At 47.2% G+C, this 23,620-nt stretch overlaps 1 protein-coding gene across 1 annotated transcript in view; it reads right to left on the bottom strand.

The window, feature by feature from the left end:
- SMURF2 (SMAD specific E3 ubiquitin protein ligase 2) overlaps positions 1-23,620 on the bottom strand; it is a 708,378-nt gene that overhangs the window by 270,656 nt on the left and 414,102 nt on the right. The window contains exon 9 of the mRNA XM_069199920.1: positions 19,966-20,050. Within this exon, the coding sequence (XP_069056021.1) occupies positions 19,966-20,050 (85 nt within the window). The remainder of the gene's footprint in view (positions 1-19,965; positions 20,051-23,620) is intronic.

Below are 23,620 nucleotides of genomic sequence, written 5' to 3'. Positions count from 1 at the left end.
TAGTTTTTGGTGTGAATTGTTCGTCGAGCATTTGTACAGACATGTCAAAGATATTAGTAGGTTGGCCATCTCCCATTCCCAGAGATACCTCTGGTAAGTTCTTGTATATTCTTCTGCCCTCAATGGCAAGATGATGCAACAAGAAAGCTTGTCGCCTCAGGGGGGGCATACCGGTCACTACCTATCGCCAACATAGAAGTATTAAAAATCTTCTTCCACTGCTTCCAGGGAATAGGTGGCTCTCCAGGAGTTGCCAGGAACGGTGGAGGTGCAGATATACTTTGGTCTCCCATTTCTCTGGCTCGTATATATATCCTTTCTTCCCTTTTTCTTTTTTTTTTTTTTTTAAGCTTAAAATTAATTTATACTGTACTATACATTAACTATACTTATTTTAATTACTTATTTTACACTTCTTTATTTATTTATTTTTCTTTCTTTTCTCCACTGCAGCTTTAAATGTAATTCTGGTCTGTCATCTCTTATTGTGTAGTCCTTCCTTAGTTTCTTTTATTGCCTTTGCGTCCAAATGTAGTCCTTCTTCAGTGTCATCTATTGCCTCTGCATTCGGATTGTGAAGAATCGTTATGATCGTCGGATAAGTTTTCCTTATAAAAGGTACTGATAGAAATTCAATTTGTTTTATGCAGCGCGTTAATGGAAGCGCACGCAATTCACTGAACTCGTGCGAGTACGGCTTGCTCATAAGAAGGTCGAACATATACACGCGATGCAGCAGTCACCGACACCATCATAGGAAGCGCGTGTGAAGCGCGAGCGACGAAGTACCGTTGAGAAATTGAAATCAATTACGTTTCCACGCGCAGTAAACGCGCTACTCAAATTCAAAAGCACAGTTCTTTAAAAGTCATAAATTACAACTGGAAGTTCAGTATCTGTATCAGCTGAAAGGAGTTGTTACCTTCGGGTTCAAGTAGATCATAATAAATCCAGGAGTGAAGGTGTCCTTAGCCTGTCTCCTGCACAGGTCGCTTGTAATCTTCAGCGCCTCATCACCAATGTAAAGATTAGTTCTTTAGAAGTCCATTCTTTTATCACAGGTTTTTTCTTTATTGAGATTCAAGAAATCACGACACCTTCAGCACAGCCACTGATCCATCCTCCCTTCTCTCCGCTCTCCTTCTCCGTCCTCACATTCCATTTTTGACCTCAGCATCACATCATCACATTCCAGATTCTAGGGGAAACATGTCCCAAGTAATAATGGAAGGTGACATCATTACACATTCCTGCAGGGGGAGGTGAGAAGCACCTCCACCCAGTACAGGCTTTGTTCCTGGCCACAGAGTGACAAAGGCACTCTCCCCATGTGGCCAGCAACATGTCTGGTGTGTGGCAGGCTGGTAAAACTAGTCAGCCCACACTGGAAGTCGGGTATGTTTTCAGGGGGCATCTCTAAGATGCCCTCTGGGTGTATTTTACAATACAGCGCTCAGATCATTGTTGGCGTCAATTCCAGCCTGTTTCACACTGTTAGGGGGTGATTTAAACATGGTTCTGAATCTGCTCTGGGATGTCTCTGCAAAGCCTAGTGCTATTCGACGTGCCCGGTCGACGAGCCTTCAGACATGGGTGGACTCATGGGGGCTTTGCGATATCTGTGGGTGTGGCACCCACGTACACGTGCCTATTCCCATCGATCCACCGCCCATCACACTGAGACCTGTATTGATCTTATAAGGGTTCCGGCAACAGACGTCTTAAATCTGAAGTCAGTCCGCATCCTTCCTACGGGTATATCTGATCATGCCCCATTGTTCATGGACTGGGGTGTTGAGTATCAGACACATCAGACACAAAGACCAATCTGGAGGCTCAATGTGTGCCATCTGAAGTCCCCGGAAAGTGCTAGTTTTGTGGAAGGGGAACCTAAGGCCTTTTTTCAACACAATGTGGGCTCTCAGTGGCTTCAGGAGCGACAGTCTGGGTGGCCTGTAAGCCGTCAATGAGGGGTACCATTAAAAGTTATATTCGTAGGCAGGAGCGAAGTCAGTGGGTGCACTGCAAGCAAATCGAGGCTACGATAGTGGAGCTAGAGGGGTGGACTAGGCACTTGGATGACCCGACGGTGCAGCGCCAGCTGGTCCTGGCAGAGTCAGAATTACGTCAAATATCTCTCAAGGAGGCTCGACAATGTTGGAAGGCGTCGACCAGGAGAATATACGAGATGGGCGATAAGGCCGGCACGCTGCTCTATTGGTTGGCGACGCATGGGGCCTGCCATACGTGACAGAAAGGGAAACAACCAAGTCGAATTGGAGGCGATTGCGCAGGCTTTCTCGACCTACTATCAGGATTTGTATGCTAGGGACCCCCTTCCGCGCCTGGTGGAGGATGGTTCCCTGGTCTGGAACCTCCCGGTTCCGACTATCACACCCACCATCGCCCAAGACATAGATCAACCGCTGACAGCGGAAGAGGTGGATACCGCTATTTCGGAACCGAATGGGGGTAAAACTGCCAGAACGGCCAGATATCCCATAGAATATTACAAAAGGTTCTGCTCAATATTGGTACCTCATCTCCTGACTCTCTATGGTGAAGCCCTGGAGATGGGGGCCTTTCCCCCTGAACTCAATTGCGCCACCATAGTGGTCCTGCCCAAAGGGGGCGTGGGGGGCGCAGGCTCAAGACCAATGTGCGTCGTATCGGCCAATCTCCCTCATCAATGCTGACATTAAAATATACACCAAAGTACTGGTGTTACATCTCCCCAGTACGTTGACTCACCTCATTCATCCGGATCAATGCGGCTTCATGCCCGACAGAAGCACGCGTTATTTTATCAGACGAGGTCACGTGGCCATATCTCGTGGCGCTGGCTCTAATAGTCCCCTGGCCCTTCTCCTCGTAGATTTTTGTAAGGCATTTGACATGATTTCTCGGGAGTACATGGAGGTAATCCTGGCATGCATGGGGTTGGGCCCATTGCTCCACCGAATGATCGGTCTCTTATCAACATCCCCCTGCCCAAGTTTGGGTAAATAGAGTGCTCTCCCAGAAGTTTCCAATTCAATGGGGAACGTGGCAGGGGTGCCCCTATCCCGCTGCTCTTTGCCCTGGCAGTCGAGCCTCTGGCGTGCTTGCTGCAGAGTGAAAAGCTGAGGTGGGGGGGACGGGTGGAAGATAGAGTTGCGCTATATGCAGACAATGTCTTGGTGTTCCTCAGTGATCCGCCTGCATCGCGCGCAAGTGTAGAACTACTGGCGTGGTTTGGAGAGGTGTCAGGACTCCGGGTCAATGCCCAAAAGTCTGCCCCGGTGGAGGTTAAGGGGGACCCAGAAGGTCGAAGGTGGTGCCCCCATATCCCAGTGCGTAGGAACGTGTTTAAATACTTGGGAGTCCACGTGTCCCTTCTGCCCGACTTAGCATGGGTACTAAACTTTGGAGATTTGTCGGCGCCTCTGGACGGGGACCTGCACTGTTGGAAGGATCTCCCTTTAAACTCCCTTGGGCGAACTGCTCTTATCAAAATGATGTGACTCCCCCGATACCTATATGCACTCACGAATTACCTGTACCAAATACCAAGAGCGTGGTTCCGTACTCTCACCTCAAAATGTATTGCCTTCATTTGGAATGGAGGGCGGCACAAAGTGGCCTTTAATACTGCGCACAAATCCCCGCATGAGGGAGGCATGGGGGTCCCAGACCTTTACATTTACTACTTAGTTGCTCAGGTGGTGCCCATGAATGATTGGTTTGCGGGAGGTTGGGACGACTATCCGGCATATCGAATTGAGAACCATGGCTTTGGGGGCCTACTGGGTATGCCTCTGCGGTGGCAGGGTTCCTGTCCAGACGGCGTCTTGTTCCCGGGTGGTGGTGGGTTGCTGGAGGGCGGCCCTATGACTCATAGGTTGGGATCAGCATCTTACTCGAATGACTCCACTGTGGCATGGAGACTGGCTGCACCAGCTTGTTACCTTACAGGGTTTTCAATGCTGGGACTCGATAGAGGTGACTTATTTGGAGGACATATATACTGGGGACAGCCTCATGTAATTCCAAGACATGTGAGATCACTACAGGCTACATCAAAAACAATTCTTCCGATACCTGCAACTACGTCATGCCTTGGGTACACACGTCTCAGTGAATGCCTAGCTCCCTGATTATAGCCCACTTAAGGCAAAATTGTTGTCTAGGAGCCTGGGAAGGAAAGCAGTGTCCCAGGTTTACAAATCTCTACTCACAAACGCCCATGATGGAATTGACCGCCTGTGACAGCGATGGACGCACTGGGTGGGTGAGCTGGAGGATGTCAACTGGTAGGAGGCACTGATGGCCCCTCGAGAATGAGCTATTTCAGCTAGGCTGCGGATGGTGCAGTTCAACTACCTCCATGCATCTTATTAAACCTCTGCAATAATGTCGAAGATGTCTGATGGAGCGGGGTCTGCCTGCACCAGGTGTGGCCTCTTGGGAGAAGACTTCCTCCATGTCACTTGGAGCTGTCCCCAAATACGACCATTTTAGGAGGGGGTTGGCAGAGAGGTGGCGGGTGCCCTGGGGCGTCCTATAGATCTTGGCCCTAGGGTTGCATTGCTGGGTCTGTTGGAGGAGCTGAGGGGGCCAATGCTAAATGGACATTTGTGGGAGTTGCCTGCCTAGTTGCTAAGAGAGATATTGCTCGCAGGTGGAGGCGCTCCGGGGCTCCTTCGATGGCCAGGAGGGGGTTGGGGAGGGGGAGGGGGTTCGACTTATGTGAGCATTAAGAGAAGCCGATCTATGCAGCGTGACGGCGCCCCGAGAAACATGATAAAATATGGGGGAAATGGTGGGCCTACCATGGTGTCCTATTGTAATGCACTACTGAAGGTTCCCGTACCTGTATTACTGCTGTTGATGGAGCTTACTGTGAGTGTACTGTTCTTTACTTTATTGACAACAAAATTAATAAATTTGGTTCAAACAACAACAGCAAAAGTTGGGGTATCGTGGTCAACAGTTATATATTATGTGCGGGCTTTGGTTGCGTGTGCTATTCACAGTGCTTCCAAGGCATGATTGGAGCTAACTGATAGTGGCTGAAGCAGAGCGCACTACCATGGTGAGAAAGACAAGTCCTGTGCTGCTTAGGTGCATGGTGTGGAATATAAGGGGGCTGAATGATTACAGGAAGTTGCAGAAGATGGTGGCTTACCTTCAAAAGGCACAACATTGATCTTGTGATATTGCAGGAGATGCATATAGCACCAGGGAGTGGGCTGCTCATGCCCATGGGAATGTGGGGGACCTTTTGCTCGGTCCACTCCACTTCCCAAGCGCAGGAAGTCTTGATTTGGCACGTAGAGGTTTGGATGTGAAGGTGAGGGAAATGTGTGCAGGTATGTGATAACACACTGCGCTAGGAATGATCTTGCAATGTTAGTGGTCAGGGTGTATGGTCCCAACCCTGATGACACAAGGTTTTATAGGGCACTCTACTCCACGTGCAGTGGGGTACTGGTGCAGTGGGGCGACCTCCCCCAACTTCAGGAGGCGATTTCAATGACTGCTCTGTCCAGAACTTGACGGATCCAAAGGACCAGCACTGCGGCAGCACGCGCTATATCGGCGATAGCTGTGGACTATTGGATATTTGGCAAAACAGATCCTTTATGACTATGGAGCACACACAATATTCATCTGTACATGACATTCACACCCAAATTGATTTTTGGCTGTTGACCCAGAGGCTAGCCTCTCGAGTGCAAAGATGCAGACCACTGTCTCGTACATATGCCAACCGTTCACCAGATCTTTTAGAACTGGAGCTGCATACCCCAAGGCCATCAGAACTGACCTGTACTCCATTCAAAATGAAGTTTTCCAGGACAAGCTCACACAGGCAACTGAATAATTCTTCACTATAAATGTGGGCTGAGTGGCTAAGTTTGCAACAGTATGGGAGACGTTTCAGGAAAACATATTGGGTGTCACTCTAAGCATGCAGTAGTTTGGAGGTCATTGCGGGGGTGTGTGTGGCCCAGTTAGGCAAGGAGCTTACAGAGCTGGAATAGCAGCATGGAGACACAGAGAATCGGGCCTTCTGGGCACTATCAGATCTAAGTTGGATGAATACCAGGAAATAGCGCAGAGTGAGGTGAATTACTTGGGGAAATACGTGATTGCACAAACATAAGTGGATGGTGAACACCCAGGAGTGACCCTGGCTGTGCTGCTGAACCCCCAGCATCATGACGATGCAATCCTAGAAACGCTGTAGGAACATGGGCACCCACTATATGCACCAGAGCAGATCTCATCTAGGCTCCACAGGTATACCACCTTATATGAAACACGCTACAATTATGATAACACTGCCACCACTGACTACCTTGCACATACAGCAATGAAGGAGCTCACCAGGGAGTGCCTCATGGCACCCCTGGGTCCAGAGGAAATCTGTGCGGCCCTCAAGGGTATGCCCTCTGGCAAAGCGCCAAGCACCGATCGGATCACTGTTGCTTTCTATAAGGCATTTCAGGACCAGCTAATACCACATTTGTCAATATTTCATAAGGAAATGGCCAAGGACGAGCAGATGACTATTGTTCTGCCAGTTGACATCCTCTATTGATAACACTGTTGAACTGGGCAAACCAGTGAACTACTGTTCCTCATTTATCAGCCCCTGTCACTATTAAATGTAGATACCAAGATATATGAAAAGATACTGGGAAATCGGCTGCTCCCCACCTCCTGGTTCCGGTCGCGGTGGGACCGGAGGAGACAGGCTTCATTCCAGGTCGCAGTTCAACGTTTAATCTCAGAAAGCTTTTTGGGGCGATCCAGCGCCTAGATCCTACAGTGCATGCTGCTGCTGTATTTCTTAATGCAGAGAAAGCGTTGAATGGGGTTTTATGCTGGCGGTTCTGCAGAGCGTAGGGGTGGGAGATGTTTTTCTTCAGCTTGCCAAAGTGCTCTACTTGCAGCCTACTGCTTGTCTCAGAGTGAATGGTGTTGTCTCTGCCTCAACTGACATTCAGAGAGGCACGAGCCGGGGTTGGCCCCTGTCCCCTTTGTTGTCTGCCCTAGTAGCTGAGCCTCTGGAATGTTGCGCACTTAGCGGTTTGCGATTCCCAAATTACAATTTACCATGACACATATGAGACGTTATTCTACACACACGACCTAGTGTTCAATGGAGCTAGTACTCCAAGAGGTAGTGTTGTTTGGCAGGCATTCTGGACTTCACAAACTGGGACAAATCTATCATATTGCCGCTTACGCCTGCCGCAACTGGTACAGTCGATGTATATATTACAGTGGACTGCAGACACTGTCCACTATCTAGGGATCCAAGTGCACACAGTCCCGGTAATGATGATGCAAGACAACTATAGCAGGGCCAAGCAGAGACTGTCGAATGCAACAGACCGTTGGGTTAAGCTACCATTACCCTTAACCGGGCACATAGCCATCATGAAAATGGTGGTGTTGCCCAGATTCTTATTTTTATTTGCAAATATCCCAATCTTACTTAGAGCAGTTTTCAATGGCCTCCGTACTCTTAATGATTTGATTAGCTGGGGCTGGTAGGCAGTTGCAGGTACGCTGGGAGACTTTGACCTTACCATATGATATAGGGTATTCTTAACACCCCTGACCTAGAAACATACTATAGAGCAGCAAAATGTTCCTTTGCACATTTCTGTATACACTGCCCATGGGAACTACCACATTTGTGGTTAGAGCGAGATGCTGCGGTTCCACTGTCTCTGCTGCAGGTGCTGTTCTGGAGACCGGTAAGGCACTACACCACATTAGATTCTTTAAATACTGCAATTTGTGCCTGGCAACGTCACCTCAACCAAAAGGCTGGGTCACGGTTATATTCACCTCATGTGCCATTAGACTGGTGTATATGGTTCCCACTAGGACCAGAGCAAGAAACAGTGCAAGCATTATGCAAACTGGGTATAAAGACCATGGGAGACTTTTTTTTAGTGAGGGTCCCACGTCCACCTGGGATCTAGTTTGTGACAATGTTATAGGTCACTAATCTCACTCAGTTTTATTACTCCAGAACACGTCATGTGGGTATTATTAGGGGAGGACATAGTGGACCTGCTGGAGATGACTGCGTTATCCTCTCTTTTACAAACCACAGCGCCCTGTTGGCTGGTGTCCAGATTCTATACATACGCACAGGAGGCGTGCAGGACTGAAGTATTGTTGCACAGTAGTAAAAACGCTTTCACTAAACAATAGGCACAGACTTCTACAATTTAAATATGTCAATAGGGTATATTATACACCAGTTCGAACATTCCAATATGGCTTACCTGATACTGCAAACTGCCAGCACTGTGTGGGTGAGGAGGCTGGATTCATGCACTGTAGGACTCTCGCTCTCTACATGAGAACTAAACTAAACTGTACTAAAAAGAAGTACACCGTGTAGAGAGTCCACTGGATGCTCAATTGGTTGACAGTAGCTAAAGTAGATAATACCAACGCTCTCCTTTGATGTAGTGTGGGTGAGCAGTTATGCTTATCAGAGGGCAGTGCAAAGCATTTGTTGTACTCACAGAGGAAATAAATTAGAGAGACAAAGATTAAATCTGAGACCAATTTAGAAAAATAACACTTCTTTCTATATATGTTTTTGAAATTAAGAACTTCGCAAAAGAGTAAGTACTGCTTTCGGTATTTATTACTGGCAAGTAAAGAGTTCAAACCTGTGTGTGTTTACGCACAATGCAATTATATAGAAGGAAGAGTCAATAATGTATAAAGGTAAATACAGTCTGTTCCAGGGGTTCACCTTCTGGGTTTACAGATGTAGGGGCCCAAGGTCCAAAGTACTACCAGCAGTTTGTCAGGACCTCTCTGGATTCCACTGGAAGCAGGGTACCAGTGAGATTGCAGCATGGCGCGTTACTGAGAAGAGGTGAAAAAGGCTGCAAAGGAGGACTTAAGGACAAGTCTGAGAGCTCCCAAACAGGGGCCTGGGACGCAAGGGGCCTTATAGCAAGAGGGCACAGCCGGTTCTTCAGGATCCGGGCAGGGCTGCTCAGATGCAGGGTGGATAGGGCAGCTGGACTCTATGTGCAAACATGCTCCTTGCAGTTAGGGGCCAACAGCTGGCAAGGGCAAAATCAAGACTGCTAGGCCACTCAAGAAGTGGGTCTCAGTGGTCCAGATATCCCTCAATGGCTGCTTGGTCCTGGTGCAGTGGGAATCCGGAAAGGGCGCTCACTGGTGCTTGGTGCAGGGCAATGCACAATGAGGGGCCCCTAAAAATATACCAGGAACATTAAGATGTACATTTCACATAGAAAATAGTTGCACAGATCAGTCCATATTGCACCATGCAGGTCATGGAGTCAAATAGTAAGGTCACTTGATCAGTCCAAAGTTTATTCAAAATGTGATTTCACACTGAACAGTCTGCAATCCAAAGAAATTTGTACTTCCAGCCTTCCAGCCAACACGTGTTTCGTCTTTAGGAATTGTTTACATCCCTTACGACTTCTTCAGGGCTTAAAAGTCCATTAACACTTAAGTAATACACAGTAATGCCAAATAGCCCGAAACCGATATGCTCCAATGTATAAATTCACCGAATGGAATGGAAGTTCCAATCAACTCAATCTTCCCGAATAGCGCACTCGCTAGGCGTTCGGACACTAAGACGCCGATATTTGTATACGGAGGCGATATTCGGGAAGATTGAGTTGATTGGAACTTCCATTCGGTGAATTTATACATTGGAGCATATTGGTTTCGGGCAAACTGGCATTACTGTGTAGTGACCTTACTATTTGACTCCATGACCTGCATGGTGCAATATGAACTGATCTGTGCAACTATTTTCTATGTGAAATGTACATCTTAATGTTCCTGGTATATTTTTAGGGGCCCCTCATTGTGCATTTTCTTGAGTTTAGAGGTTGTTTGACCTCTAAGGGTTGGGTGTTTCCCTTGTGAGGCTCCCCGGCACCTACATAGGTAGATTGGCATCCTGAGCGCCACATCTCCTCAAATTACACCCCGTTCTATGATTTCTGCTTGGTGCAGGGCGTCCGGTATCCCAGGAATTGGTGCTACTGAGCTCCGGTTGGTCCTGATGTTATCACCCGCAGTGGGGAGCTAGTCCTGGTCCTCCAGTTCATGGGTATCGCCTCCTGGTCGTCTGCAGCGTTGGTCGGGGAGCTGCAGGGTGATGGACAGGACTTTGCTTTTCGGTGCCTGCATTCAAAGTAGCTCCTGTACTCCATGGGAGACTGGTGGTGATTTGTGAGGTGCTGGCAGGCTACCCAAGGCTTTTGTAGTTCTCCAGCTTTGCAGGGCGAGTCACACTGTTGCGACTGCCGAGAGAGGTGTGAGCAAGCAGGCTTTCGTGCCAATAAGTCCACAGCTCTTCAGCTGTTCTCAAAAGGCAGTAGCTCTTCTTCGTTCTAATCTTGATCGGTTGAATCCAGAGTTCTTTGGTTCAGGGGTGCCACCTAAATACTCAGAGTGCCAGGTAGCAGCCAATGGGTTGCTTACCTTTAGGGTAACTACACCCTTTATATGGCCACTTCCGCTAGGAAGTGGGCATAACCATGACCCAGGAATACTAATTCTGTCTAAACCAAGATGGAGGAATTTGAAAAGTGGTGTCCACATCAGCTGGTTCACCTAAGTGGTGGGACTGGCATGATGTGGGCACACCTCCTAATCTTACTATTTTTTTCACCTGTCTTGCCTCTGAGAATTGGGGTCAGGACAGAGGGGTGGTCTTCTTCGCCATCTGGAGAGACCTGGGTCACAAAGGTGGCTGGTCCTTTGAAGCTTCCCGTCCTGGAATGTCCATCTTGCCTGGAAGAGATGATAACACCTCCGCCCAGAGCAGGCTTTTGTTCCTGGCATCCAAGAGCGCTGGCTCTCACCTCAGAAGGTCAGAAATCTGTCTAGTGTGGCTGTGCTAGTTTAGAACAGTCAGTCAACACACTAGCAGTCGGGAAGATTTTTAGGGGCACCTCTAAGGTGCTTTCTGGGGGCATGTTTTAATAAACCCATCAGTGGATGCAGGGAGGGTTTATTAATATGAGATGTTTGATATCAAATATTCCTATGTCCACAGAAGCCATTATGTAGCTGGAGAACTCGTATTGACCAGTGTCCAGCACATGTATCTAAAATGGCTTTCCTGCCCACTTACTATGTGTAAGAATCTCCAAAGACACAGCAAGGGCATATCCGCTCATGAAGATAAGTCCTCACAAGTGATATAATGCACCCTGCCTTAGGGCTGTTGGCCTTCTGTAGGGGTGACTTACAAATATCACATGCTGTGGTACAGGACCTGGCACACAGGAATGATTTACAGGTCGTATTTTCACTTTTGTCTGCACCAAGAGATGAAGCCTGCGATGGTGGCGCTGTGTGCGTTTGGTGAGAGGTCCCTGAAGTTGTCACAATGTGTGCTGCAGCCCTTAGGGACCTCCTTTAGCACACCACACCCTATGTAGCAGGGGTACGATTTACTAGGGACTTACAAAGAGTACTAAACATTGTGCCAATTGGGAGAAACAATTTAGGGAAAGAGATCTGCCACTGGGGACCTGGTTAGCAGGGACCCAGTGCACTGTCAGTCAAAGTCACATCAGATACAAGGAATAAAGTGGGGCCTAACTAGGAGAGCAGAGTTTTTTTTGGGCAAAGAACTTGAGGCTATTACTCAGTTGATTGCCCTCCTGGGTTATGACAAGGGGTGTGTGTGTGTGTGTGTGTGTGTGTGTGTGTGTGTGTGTGTGTGTGGGGGGGGGGGGGGGGGGGGGGGGGGGGGGGGGAGAAGGGGTGCCAGGGGGCTGGTGACTGTCCAGTGCCTAGTGGTGTTAGGTTTGCTGCTGGCCTGGTGACGGAAAGAACTTTAGTTTTTGGGGTCTGTAAGAAGTTGGCTCTGTATATACTATTTCAAAGTAAGAAATAGTGTGCACAGAGTCCAAGGGTTCCCTTTAGAGGTAAGATAGTGGCAAAAAGAGATAATTCTAATGCTATATTCTGTGGTAGTGTGGTCGAGCAGTAGGCTTATCAGAGGGTAGTGTTAAGCATTTGTTGTACACACACAGGCAATAAATGAGGAACACACCCTCAAAGACTTACTCCAGGCCAATAGGTTTTTATATAGAAAAATATATTTTCTTAGTTTATTTGAAGAACCACAGGTTCAAGATTTACAAGTAATACTTCAAATTAAAGGTATTTCACTAAGGTATTCTAGGAACTTTGAATAATCACAATAGCATGTACAGTTTTGACAAAAATGGCAATAAGCTATTTTAAAAGTGGACACAGTGCAAAAATCAACAGTTCCTGGGGGAGGTAAGTAATTGTTAAGTTCACAGGTAAGTAAAACACTTACAGGGTTCAAAGTTGGGTCCAAGGTAGCCCACCGTTGGGGGTTGAAGGCAACCCCAAAGTTACGTCACCAGCAGCTCAGGGACGGTCAGGTGCAGAGGTCAAAGTGGTGCCCAAAACACATAGGCTTCAATGGAAACAGGGGTGCCCCGGTTCCAGTCTGCCAGCAGGTAAGTACCCACCTCCTCAGAGGGCAGACCAGGGGGGTTTTGTAGCGCACCGGGTGGGGTGTGGGGGGGTGGGGGGGAAGACACAAGCAGGCACAGAAAGTACACCCTCAGCGGCACAGGGGCGGCCGGTTGTAGAGTGCAAACAGGCGTTGGGTTTTGTATTGAAAGCAATGGGGAGACCCATGGGTCTCTTCAAAGATGCAGGCAGGCACAGGGGGGCTCCTCGGGGAAGCCACCACCTGGGCTAGGCAGAGGGTCGCTCCTGCACTGGAGTTCGGTTCCTTCAGGTCCTGGGGGCTGCGGGTGCAGTGTTGGTTCCAGGCATCGGGTCCCTTGTTACAGGCATTCGCGGTCAGCGGGAGCCTCTGGATTTCCTCTGCAGGCGTCGCTGTGGAGGCTCAGGGGGGGCAACTCTGGCTACTCACGGGCTCACAGTCGCCGGGGAGTCCTCCCTGAGGTGTTTGTTTTCCGCAGGTCGAGCCGGGGGCTTTGGGTGCAGAGTGGAAAGTCTCACGCTTCCGGTGGGAAACATGGAGTCTTTAAAGTTGCTTCTTTGTTGCAGAAAATTCCAGTTTGTCGAACAGGGCCGCTGTTCTCGGGAGCTTCTTGGTCCTTTAGATGTAGGGCAGCCCTCTGAGGCTTCAGAGGTCGCTGGTCCGTGTTGGATGCGTCGCTGTTGCAGTTTTTCGTTGAAGTAGGGAGACAGGCCGGTGGGGCTGGGCCAAATCAGTTGTCGTCTCCGTCTTCACTGCAGGGCTTCAGGTCAGCAGTCCTTCTTCTTCTTTAGGTTGCAGGAATCTATCTTCCTCGGTTCTGGGGGCCCCTAAATACAGAATTTAGGGGTGTGTTTAGGTCTGGGAGGGCAGTAGCCAATGGCTACTGTCCTTGAGGGTGGCTACACCCTCTTTGTGCCTCCTCCCTGTGAGGAGGGGGGCACATCCCTAATCCTATTGGGGGAATCCTCCTTCGACAAGATGGAGGATTTCTAAAAGTAAGAGTCACCTCAGCTCAGGACACCTTAGGGGCTGTCCTGACTGGGGGGTGACTCCTCCTTGTTTTTCTCATTATCTCCTCCAGCCTTGCCGCCAAAAGTGGGGGCAGTGGCTGGAGGGGCGGGCATCTCCACTAGCTGGGATGCCCTGGGGCGCTGTAACAAAGGGGGTGAGCCTTTGAGGCTCACCGCCAGGTGTTACAGTTCCTGCAGGGGGAGGTGAAAAGCACCCCACCCAGTACAGGCTTTGTTCCTGGCCACAGAGTGACAAAGGCACTCTCCCCATGTGGCCAGCAACATGTCTGGTATGTGTCAGGCTGGCAAAAACTAGTCAGCCCACACTGGAAGTCGGGTATGTTTTCAGGGGGGCATCTCTAAGATGCCCTCTGGGTGTATTTCACAATAAAATGTACACTGGCATCAGTGTGCATTTATTGTGCTGAGAAGTTTGATACCAAACTTCCCAGTTTTCAGTGTAGCCATTATGGTGCTGTGGAGTTCGGGTTTGACAGATTCCCAGACCATATACTCTTATGGCTACCCTGCACTTACAATGTCTAAGGTTTTGCTTAGACCCTGTAGGGGCATAGTGTTCATGCACAAATGCCCTTACCTGTGGTATAGTGCACCCTGCCTTAGGGTTGTAAGGCCTGCTAGAGGGGTGACTTACCTATGCCACAGGCAGTGTGAGGTTGGCATGGCACTCTGAGGGGTCGACTTAGTCTTTTTCTCCCCACAGCACACACAAGCTGTGAAGCAGTGTGTATGTGCTGAGGGAGGGGTCCCCAGGGTGGCATAAGACATGCTGCAGCCCTTAGAGTCCTTCCCTGGCATCAGGGCCCTTGGTACCAGGGGTACCAGCTATAAGGGACTTACCTGAGTGCCAGGGTTGTGCCAATTGTGAAGACAAAGGTACAGTTTAGGGAAAGAACACTGGTGCTGGGGCCTGGTTAGCAGGGTCCCAGCACACTTTCAAATCATAACTTAGTGCCAGCAAAGGCGAAAAGTCAGGGGGTAACCATGCCAAGGAGGCATTTCCTTACAGGGTCCACTCACAACGATGAATGAATGGCACAGAGACATGACTTATTGTAACATGCAGTGAGACACATATAGTACACTGTTACCGTTGTGCAGCCCCCTGAAAGATATCTGGGGCCCATATCAAGCATACTTTGCCGCGTCACCAGGGGTAGATGACAAAGATGCAATGGATGTGTGACCAAGCCATGGAGTGATAGTACATAGCCACTGTGACTGCATGAATGGAAGCTTTGGCAAGTCAAAGTGTAACCACAATATGTAAACTGTGGGTTCTTTTGACTTTTGAACTGCATGTTCCTATTGCAGACCCACTCTGTACCATCCCTATAATTAACTGTCTGCCTACAATTGTTGAAGATGGCATGTAAGTATTGCCCTTTATGCTGATAACAGACTACTATTGTCAGGAGTTCAAACACATTTAACTGCCAACACTTAATCTCTACACAAGAAGGTGTAGATTTCAGAAACTCGCCCCCTGTCGCTGAGACAGGAGGTCCTCCCAAAGTGGTAACCAAATTAGAGAGCAAAAACTCAGACGCTCCGGGTACCATCCTTTCCTGATCCAGTCAAAGGCTATTCACATCAAGCAAATGTAAAGCTCGTTCTCCAGGAGAAGAGGAAGTCTGGAAGAAAGTTGGAACACAAATAGTCTGACTGACTTGAAAATAAGAAACAACTTTAGATAGGGCACTAGCATGTGTTCTCATCACAACTTTATCCTTGTGTAAAACTGTATACTTGTCCTTAAAGAATAAGGCCTGGATCTCACCAATTCTATGGGATAATGTTATGGCCACTAGAAAGGCAGTGTTAAAGGAAATATATTGTACAGGAGTAGCCTTATGAATAAGCTCAAAAAAGGACACCATAGTTGGAAAAGAATACCTTAAGTCCCAATGAAATGAAAAAAGGGTAAACTTTCTCAATCCCTTCCAAGAAGTCTTTCAAAGGTGGGGTTTCAAAGAAAGAGGTATGATAAGGACTTTTTCTGTGAGCAGTAAAGATTGCTAAATGTAGCTTTACTTAAGAAACAAGAACAAGTTTCAAACACTTTAGACAGATAGAAAGCAATCTCTCCTTTGAGGGACACACTTGCTAATCGAGTGTTTAAGACCATCACAGGTAATGTATAGCTTGTAGCAAGAAATGCCACAGACTTTGTGTGATTCGCTATAAGTCCCACTCATTGCAGCACAGTATCATATTCTAGTGAAGCTGGATGTACTGATGTTGGGGTCTTTAAATGCTAATCATCCAGGAGGGGTAGACAGATGAGAGATGTGCCACAACCACTGCAATACAATTTGAAATGGTCAGTGGTGCTGACTTGAGGCCAAAAGGTATGGCTCCGTATTGTACACTGCACACTAGGAATGTCAGAAATGTAAAATTTTTCTTTATGATGGGAATGCAGAAATATGCAACTTTAAGATATTTGTCAAATGTTAGGATTATAACTGGTGAACTGTCCACATATAAGATGTCTCACTCGTTATGTACTTGTTTGTTCTTCTGAGGTCTAGGATGAGACTATACTCCTACGTTTGTCCCTTCTTTCGAATCACAATGTAAGAGGAGTAAACACTCTTTCCTTGTTGGGGCTCTCAGACCAGTTCTACTGAGTTTCTGTCAGAAGGTTATTTCCATCCATCTGGATTAACTCTCAATTTAACTGATATTTCCTTTTCAGAGGAATGGAACCTCAGAAAATAGCCATTTTACACAACATTGAGCAACGCTCTCTGCTATTTTCTTCCACCCACCCACGTGCATTCTGAAGCCTACCCCTACCAGTGGAAAACGTAGAAGGAAAGAGAAGTCACGGTTTAGAAGGTCTTTAAGCAGCAGCTAGTATCTGAAGGCAGCCCCATGCCTTTGTGGACTTGTAAGGTGTCCATATAGTAAGAACATTTGATGTTGCTGCGTTAGGTGGGATTACAAATGGCCATTGAGATGCTTTAATCCTCCATTTCTGGTAATGCTAGTTGTAAGGTTTTTATTGATATTTGCTGTATTCCTTATGTTTTTCAAGGCCTACAGTCTGAAGAATTTCAGACTCTGCCAGCCCAAGCTGTATTTCATTGTCTGTTGGGCGCCAAACATAGTGGTGCCAGATAATGGCAGATTTAAAATCCTTTGTTGAACCTCAGATTTCAATCTGGTAATGTGCAACAACAAATGGCCAGCCCATGACATAAGTCAAGTGTTTCCCACATGGACCTCCTGTACCGTCCACGTAGGCAGTCGCACGCACCATCTCCATGGAAGATACAACTAGAAAATGGTGGAAGAAGCAGCTGCAGGAGAAGAGCCCCCACCAGGTACCTCAGATCTTCTGGACGCTGCCTCTTAACACCTGTGTTTGTCTTCCTGTAGACCATGAGGTCTGATCTCCCTGCTCTTCAAAGTTTTCCAGGGCATCTTAAAGCAGAATTCACAGACGTCTGGGCTAGGAGAGGCAAGAAGGCACACACTACATATTGTGTGATGGCCTGCTTGGGCTTTTTCACTCTCACAGTTGAACTTCGAAAAACATATTGATGGCATTTTGTTTCAGTCAAGAAACAGAAAACAAAATCTCTCTTTTCCTAAACATGTCAAATAAAGCACTTCTATAGGTTTAAAAGGTTTCCAAGCAGTTGTGAGTGTTCTCTCGTAAATCTCTGTATTCAGTTTTTTGTGATATTCTTGGTGAGGTGGGTACATGATCCTGATTGTGTAAGGGTTATCTTTGATGAGGTGATTGGACAGAGAGGAGGTTGAAAAGTGAATAATTTTTCCAGAAGCAGTTACTGTGAGGAGATATAGGTTGTACAAATATTGTGCGAGTTAAACTAAGATTTTCACATCCATGTGTCTGAGACACACAGACACACACACACACAAAATCTGCAGCAGATGCAGGAACAAGGAAAGAAAAGCCAAGGCGATTGATCCCACACAGCTTCTTTACATATCAACAAGGAGCCAACTCAAAAGGCCTCTTGGAAAAATAAAGCAACTGTGAGGGGGGAAGTAACATCAACAAAGATGGAAAAGCATGAATAGTTGTCCAAATATAAGTGTGCATAAGCCAGAGGTGAACTAATGAAGAGGCCAGTCTATGCAGAAAACCTGAGATGTGGAGAATTGGTGGCTGCAAACAGTTGCAATGGCTGCTGATACATACAGCTGATTAGGCCAAAGTAAAATAGAGGGCTTGACATATGGCTGGACCATTACTTGTTTGAGGATGTATAGGAAATAGTCCAGCATATTTTGCATCATGATCAAATCAAATCAAATCAAATCATTAACATTTATAAAGCGCGCTACTCACCCGTGCGGGTCTCAAGGCGCTAGGGGGGAAAGGGGGGGTTATCGCTGCTCGAACAGCCAAGTCTTTAGGAGTCTCCGGAAAGCGGAGTGGTCCTGGGTGGTCCTGAGGCTGGTGGGGAGGGAGTTCCAGGTCCTGGCCGCCAGGAAGGAGAAGGATCTCCCACCCGCCGTGGAGCGGCGGGTGCGAGGGACGGCAGCAAGTGCGAGGCCAGCGGAGCGGAGGGGGCGGGTGGGGACGTAGAAGCTGAGGCGTCTGTTGAGGTATTCCGGTCCCTTGTTGTGGAGGGCTTTGTGTGCGTGGGTGAGAAGACGGAAGGTGATCCTTTTGCTGACTGGGAGCCAATGCAGGTGTCTCAGGTGTGCGGAGATGTGGCTGTTGCGGGGTACGTCGAGGTCTACCCTGCAAACCAAATTCCTGGAACTCTTATTGCTTAAGATCTGAAATGTTAAATGTACCTCTTAAATTCCCACAATATTGCCCAACTGCTGCATTTAAAAAAAAATGTAATGTCTCTATTTAGTTCAGGTAATCTCTGGTCTCTCAGAGGTGGAAGAATGTTTCTTCCCTCTCCTCTTGAGGAAAGGTTCTTATCCACAGATCTCTTTTCACAACCCTTCTGAACAGTGGCATAATAGAACGTGAACCCCCCCGCAAAGTACATGGAGGGCCCCCCCCCCTCTGAACTCACTAAGGAGCTCTCAGGCCTTGGTATTGTGCTGAGGGGGCCCCCTGGAGCTCAGGCAGGCCCCCCCTTCCATACTGCAGGGGATTGCGAGGCCCTTTTTTATGCCACTGCTACTGAATTTTCTTTAGAGGGTTCCTTAGAGGAGTCCCTTTCTCTAGGATCTTCTGTTTTATGAGCCTTCTTATGAAGCCAAGATGTTCTCTGACCTTCATCTTCTGATGATGGATTTTTTTTAAATGATTTTTTTCTGAACCCAACGCAAGGTCTTGCATCTCTGGCTTTAGGAGTCTTTGCAAAGAAAGTGGGGTGATATTTACAATCCTTCTGGATGAAGACAGTAAAGACATTCATTGTGTGGATTCTCAATTATAGTTGAGCCTACCACAAAATACACAACATCTAACAAAATACCCTTTTAAAAAGAATCTGACAACGTTTTTCTCTCAGAATTTACGCCCACTAGAAGATATGCTAAGGATGTCACCAAATTAAGTTCAAGTAAAGGTTAATATTTGACGAAATTCAGCTGAAAAGCAGACAAACTGCAGAGCTGAGGAAGACTGCCTTCACACAACATGCAATAAGAAATCAGAGGTATGGTATCCCTTGAGAGGGACAGTGTCTCAGGAGCTCCTTCCTGATTGGCTGAACTTTGGTTCTTCTTATAATTATGTGAATTGGTTAGCAGCGCTGCTGTTTCTGCTTTGCAATCATTTCCCCTACACTGCTTATTATAATTAGCAAGAGACTACCACCTACACAACAGGAAAGATTCAAGCTTTTGAATATACGAACTAAGCATCCGTGGCAGGAAAGACAAAACTGAAATGGTGCCAGGTAGATGACCCTTAGAGAGCTAACATTCTTGTGACTTCACAACATGGGAGCCCACAATGATAAGGAATGATAAAGCTCAACTTTCATCTTATGGCAGTGAAGGGGCAGGCTGAATCTCTATAAGATGACACACTGAAAAAAATGCAGAGAGTAAGATACCTTTTCCATTGTTTATAATAAGAGCCAAAACTTCCTTGACTTCAAGGCACCAATCTAACCTGCTGATTAACAGGCTTGATTACAAAAAAGATTACCACAGTTCAGCGTTTTGTGGAAATCTCACAGACCCATTTTATTAAGTTTGCAATGATTGCAAATTCAGAATTTGTATGAAATGATTAGAGACCTGCCCATGGTACGTTATGGATGTAATACCATGGTCTGTCCAGAAGAAGAAAAGGAGAACTGAAGAGCACAGCAATAAATACAATAACATACACATTGAAGAACACATTTAATTTGTTCCCATAACCATTCATCTTTTCATTTCCAAACAGCAAAAATATTAATTTTCAAACACAAAACTCTGGTATTCGTAAACAGACAAAACAGATCATACCTAGGTACTCTTGGATCGTGCCAGGTGCTTACACCGGTTTGGGTATGTAAAAAATAGACTTGTCCCTGCTGCGTTGTCCTTTGTTCTATTTCAGCAAGAGAGAGAACTAAAGTTCAATAAACTATTAATCCAACAAGATTTAACATTTCTACAACCAATATCCTTTATAAAGTTAGAGGGGTACAATAAGAATAATGTTAAACACAGATACCTGTCAAAATTACACAGGAAATACTGTTGTTGCAAAATCAGAAGAATTCTGAAACAGGCTGTTTGATAGGAAATTCTCACTTTCGACAGACAGAAATATCTAAGAAATAGTGAGTTATGATACAAACCTCAAACCTAGTTAACAAGGCTACATGTTAACTATGTAGCCTTTCAACTTAGACTTGTATAGTCGACTGGTCAATTAATACTGTGATGAAGTTAGGTTACTTTTATGTTAACCTAAAAAGGTCTTAATTTCTAAAATCAATGCCTGGTCTGGCTGTTGGAAATGGCCCTTTTGCAGGGTTATCCCCAAACATGTTGCCTTCTTCCTTCTATTTTGTTTGACCTGTTTTGTTGGCTTTAGGCTCTGGGCACTTTACTACTGCTGACCAGTGCTCTTGTGCAAGTGCTCGCTGTCCAAATTGAATTGGTGATTGGTTTCTCCATGACTGACATATTTGATTTAGTCCCTGGCAAAGTGCACTGTGTGTGCCCAGGGCCTTTAAATCAAATGCTACTAGTAGGTTTGCAACACTGATTGTGTCACCCACGTGAATGACTCTGTAAACATGACTCAGACATGCCACTGCAGTATCTATGTGTGCAGATTTAAAATGCCAGTTCGACCTGGCCAGTGCACCCACTTGCCAGGCACAAACCTTCCCTTTCACTACATGTAAGTCATCCCTAGTGTAGGCCCCAGGGGCAGGGTGCAGTGCATTTAAAAGGTAGGTCATGTACTAGTATGTTTTAAATATCCCGACAGTGAAATACTGCTAAATTTGATTTTTCACTAATACAAGACCTATCCCTGCCACAGATTAACATGGGAATTGCCTAGAAATATCTTTTATGTGTAATTTCCCATTGAGAACAGATATAGATGTGGAGTTTAGGGACTCTGAACTCACCATTTAAATTACAGCTTTTGATAAAGTTGTTTTTTAGATTATAAGTTTGAAAATGTAACTTTAAGAAATGGTGTGTTTTCTTGCTTAACCATTCTGTGCCTCTGCCTGGCTGTGGAATACATGCTTGGGTCAGTCTGACAGTTGGACTGTTTGTGAATTCACTTTAGACAGTCACACAAAGGGAGCTGAGGTGTGTCCTGTATATCCTGATGGGTCTTCCTCGCTGGGATAGAGTGGAGGAAGGAGCTGACACTTAAACGTGAATAGGGCTCTGACTGTCCTTAAACAAAGCAGTCTCCAACCCCCTGGAGCATGTCTGGGGCCAGGACAGGGAGAGGTCTTCCCTTTGAAGCTTGCCTACTTTGAAGGCAGAAATGAGTATACGTATTGGACTGCTGACCCCACAACTTCAGAACACTACTGGACTGAGGACATTCTGCCAGGGAGAAGAGTTGGATTCTTCAGGAGGACCTGCCACTTTGCCTGTTGCTTTGCTGGCCTGCTGCTGCTACTTCTGCCCTGGGAGTGAGAGGACTGGACTTTGCTTTCTACATCCTGCTTTCCAAGTTTCTTCAATGGCTTATACTGAGCTTGCCTCTCCTGTTAGAAGTCGCAGGGACATCAAAGACCTAATCTGCCAGCACCTAAGCTTTCTTGCTGAGAGTCCCGACTTGCAGAGTGGTGCCAAATCCAGTTCCTGGGCCCTTGGGAGTGAAACCTTGCCTAAAAACAAGAACCAGATACACCAACTCAAGACAACTCCGTGTCTGTCTCCGCTGCCCGACTCAGTGCTGCTGCCTGCACACAAAGCTGTGGTCCCTGCTGAACCGCCACGAGTGCGACTGACACCACAGTGTCGCTGAAGTTCCACAACATTGTGAGCCCTGAGTGTGTGTCACCAACATCTGTGACACCAGACTCCGCCGCTGTGCCTCTGGCCCCGTGGTAACCGCGACCCTGAGAGTTCACCCCAATGCGTCTTGACCTGCCGGATTCAACGACCCTGCCAGATCGTAAGGAACTGACGCCTCACCACCAATGCGCCTCACCTTCCGTGTAACCGTAAGGAACCGACGCCTCACCTCCCTTGACTAGCCTAGCAGTAAGGAACAGACTCCTCACCTCCCAGTAACAGAAAGTAACCGATGTCGCATCAGCTCCAGTGAAGCCTCACCTCCCCAACTCCGTGCAACGTCTTTGTTTTTGTCCTTTCTAAAAGGTACTGTACCTGGGGTCCATAGGACTACATGACCCACGCTGCACTCCCTCGCGAGAGGCGTCAGGCTATTGGGATCAACACTGTCAATTACGTTGTGACAATCCCAGTTGGAGAAATTGTGTTTCTAAGCACTTTATTGGGATTTAATCTTTAAAAGTTCATATCTTCGCTTGTGTATGTTGGATTTCTGTCGTTTTGGTCTTGCTTAACTTAGATAAATATCTTCCCCAGATCAGTGCTCGCTGTCACGAAAGAAAAGAACAAACGTCAGCACACCTTGGTGGCACCAAACTATAGGTGCTGTGGATGTCACCTCTGGTGCGGACGATGTCCACGACACTTGCGGAGCCAACCAAAGCCACCTACCGGCACAAAGAGTTACTGCTCAAGAAAAATCTTTCGGATCCAGTCTGACCCCTGGGGAAATTCTAAGGTAAATAATCTGCGGCTAGAAGTCTCTATTAATCAATTATGCATATTAAGTGGACAGGTGTCTGGCTGCCAGAACGACTTCAGAAGAAGGATCAAAATCCATCAACTGGTCACCAATCAATTTCCTCACATGGAGGTGGAGGTTCTTTAGGACTGGATGGAGGACCCACCCCCTGCTGCTGCAACAGGAGGTTCTACCAAAAGGGCAGCCATATCAGAGGGCAGATGTCATAGTCAGAAGTTTCAAGTACACTCTCCTTGTCCAGTCTGGAGTCACTAGAATGACTTGGGCAGGGTCTTCTTAATCTTTTTTATCACCCTGGTCAGAAGGAGGAGGGATATACATGAGTCCCGACCCCCAATACAGACAGAAGGCGTCCCCCAACTTAGACTGTTTTGGGAATTCCAATGTGCAAAGGTTTGGACACTGTGTGTTCTATTCTGCAGCAAATAGATCAAAGCCTTGGATTACAGTGCCCCAGGGCACTCCAGCTAGTGAAGTTGTGCGTGAGTCCTAACTACTCTACACCTGATGCCCACGGCACGTATCCAGGTGGCCCAAACAGCTAGAGAGGATTCCCAGGCAGTTCTGAGCAAGTGCTCACCCTGGGTTGACCTCCCCACTCCTCCACAACCACGCCCGAAGAGAGAATCCAGAGGACCCCCCCCCCCGACCTCAAAGCTCCGGACAAAGCAAAGATATCAGACGTCTAAAGAAGCACTGCACCCACAGCCCCCAGGCCTTGGAGAACCCGACCTCCGGTGCAGCAACGTTCAGCAGGAGGCCCTCCTCCCTGTTCAGCCTGTGGTTTGCCCAAGACGACCCCCCTGGACCTCGCCTGCTGCCTCTGAGCGACCCCTGGAGACCCCTCATAGAGAA

Source organism: Pleurodeles waltl, chromosome 7, assembly GCF_031143425.1.
Source record: "Pleurodeles waltl isolate 20211129_DDA chromosome 7, aPleWal1.hap1.20221129, whole genome shotgun sequence".
Classification (NCBI taxonomy): Eukaryota; Metazoa; Chordata; class Amphibia; order Caudata; family Salamandridae; genus Pleurodeles; species Pleurodeles waltl.
Note: the sequence above shows the minus strand (reverse complement) of the source record. Positions and strands in the feature narration are given on the sequence as shown.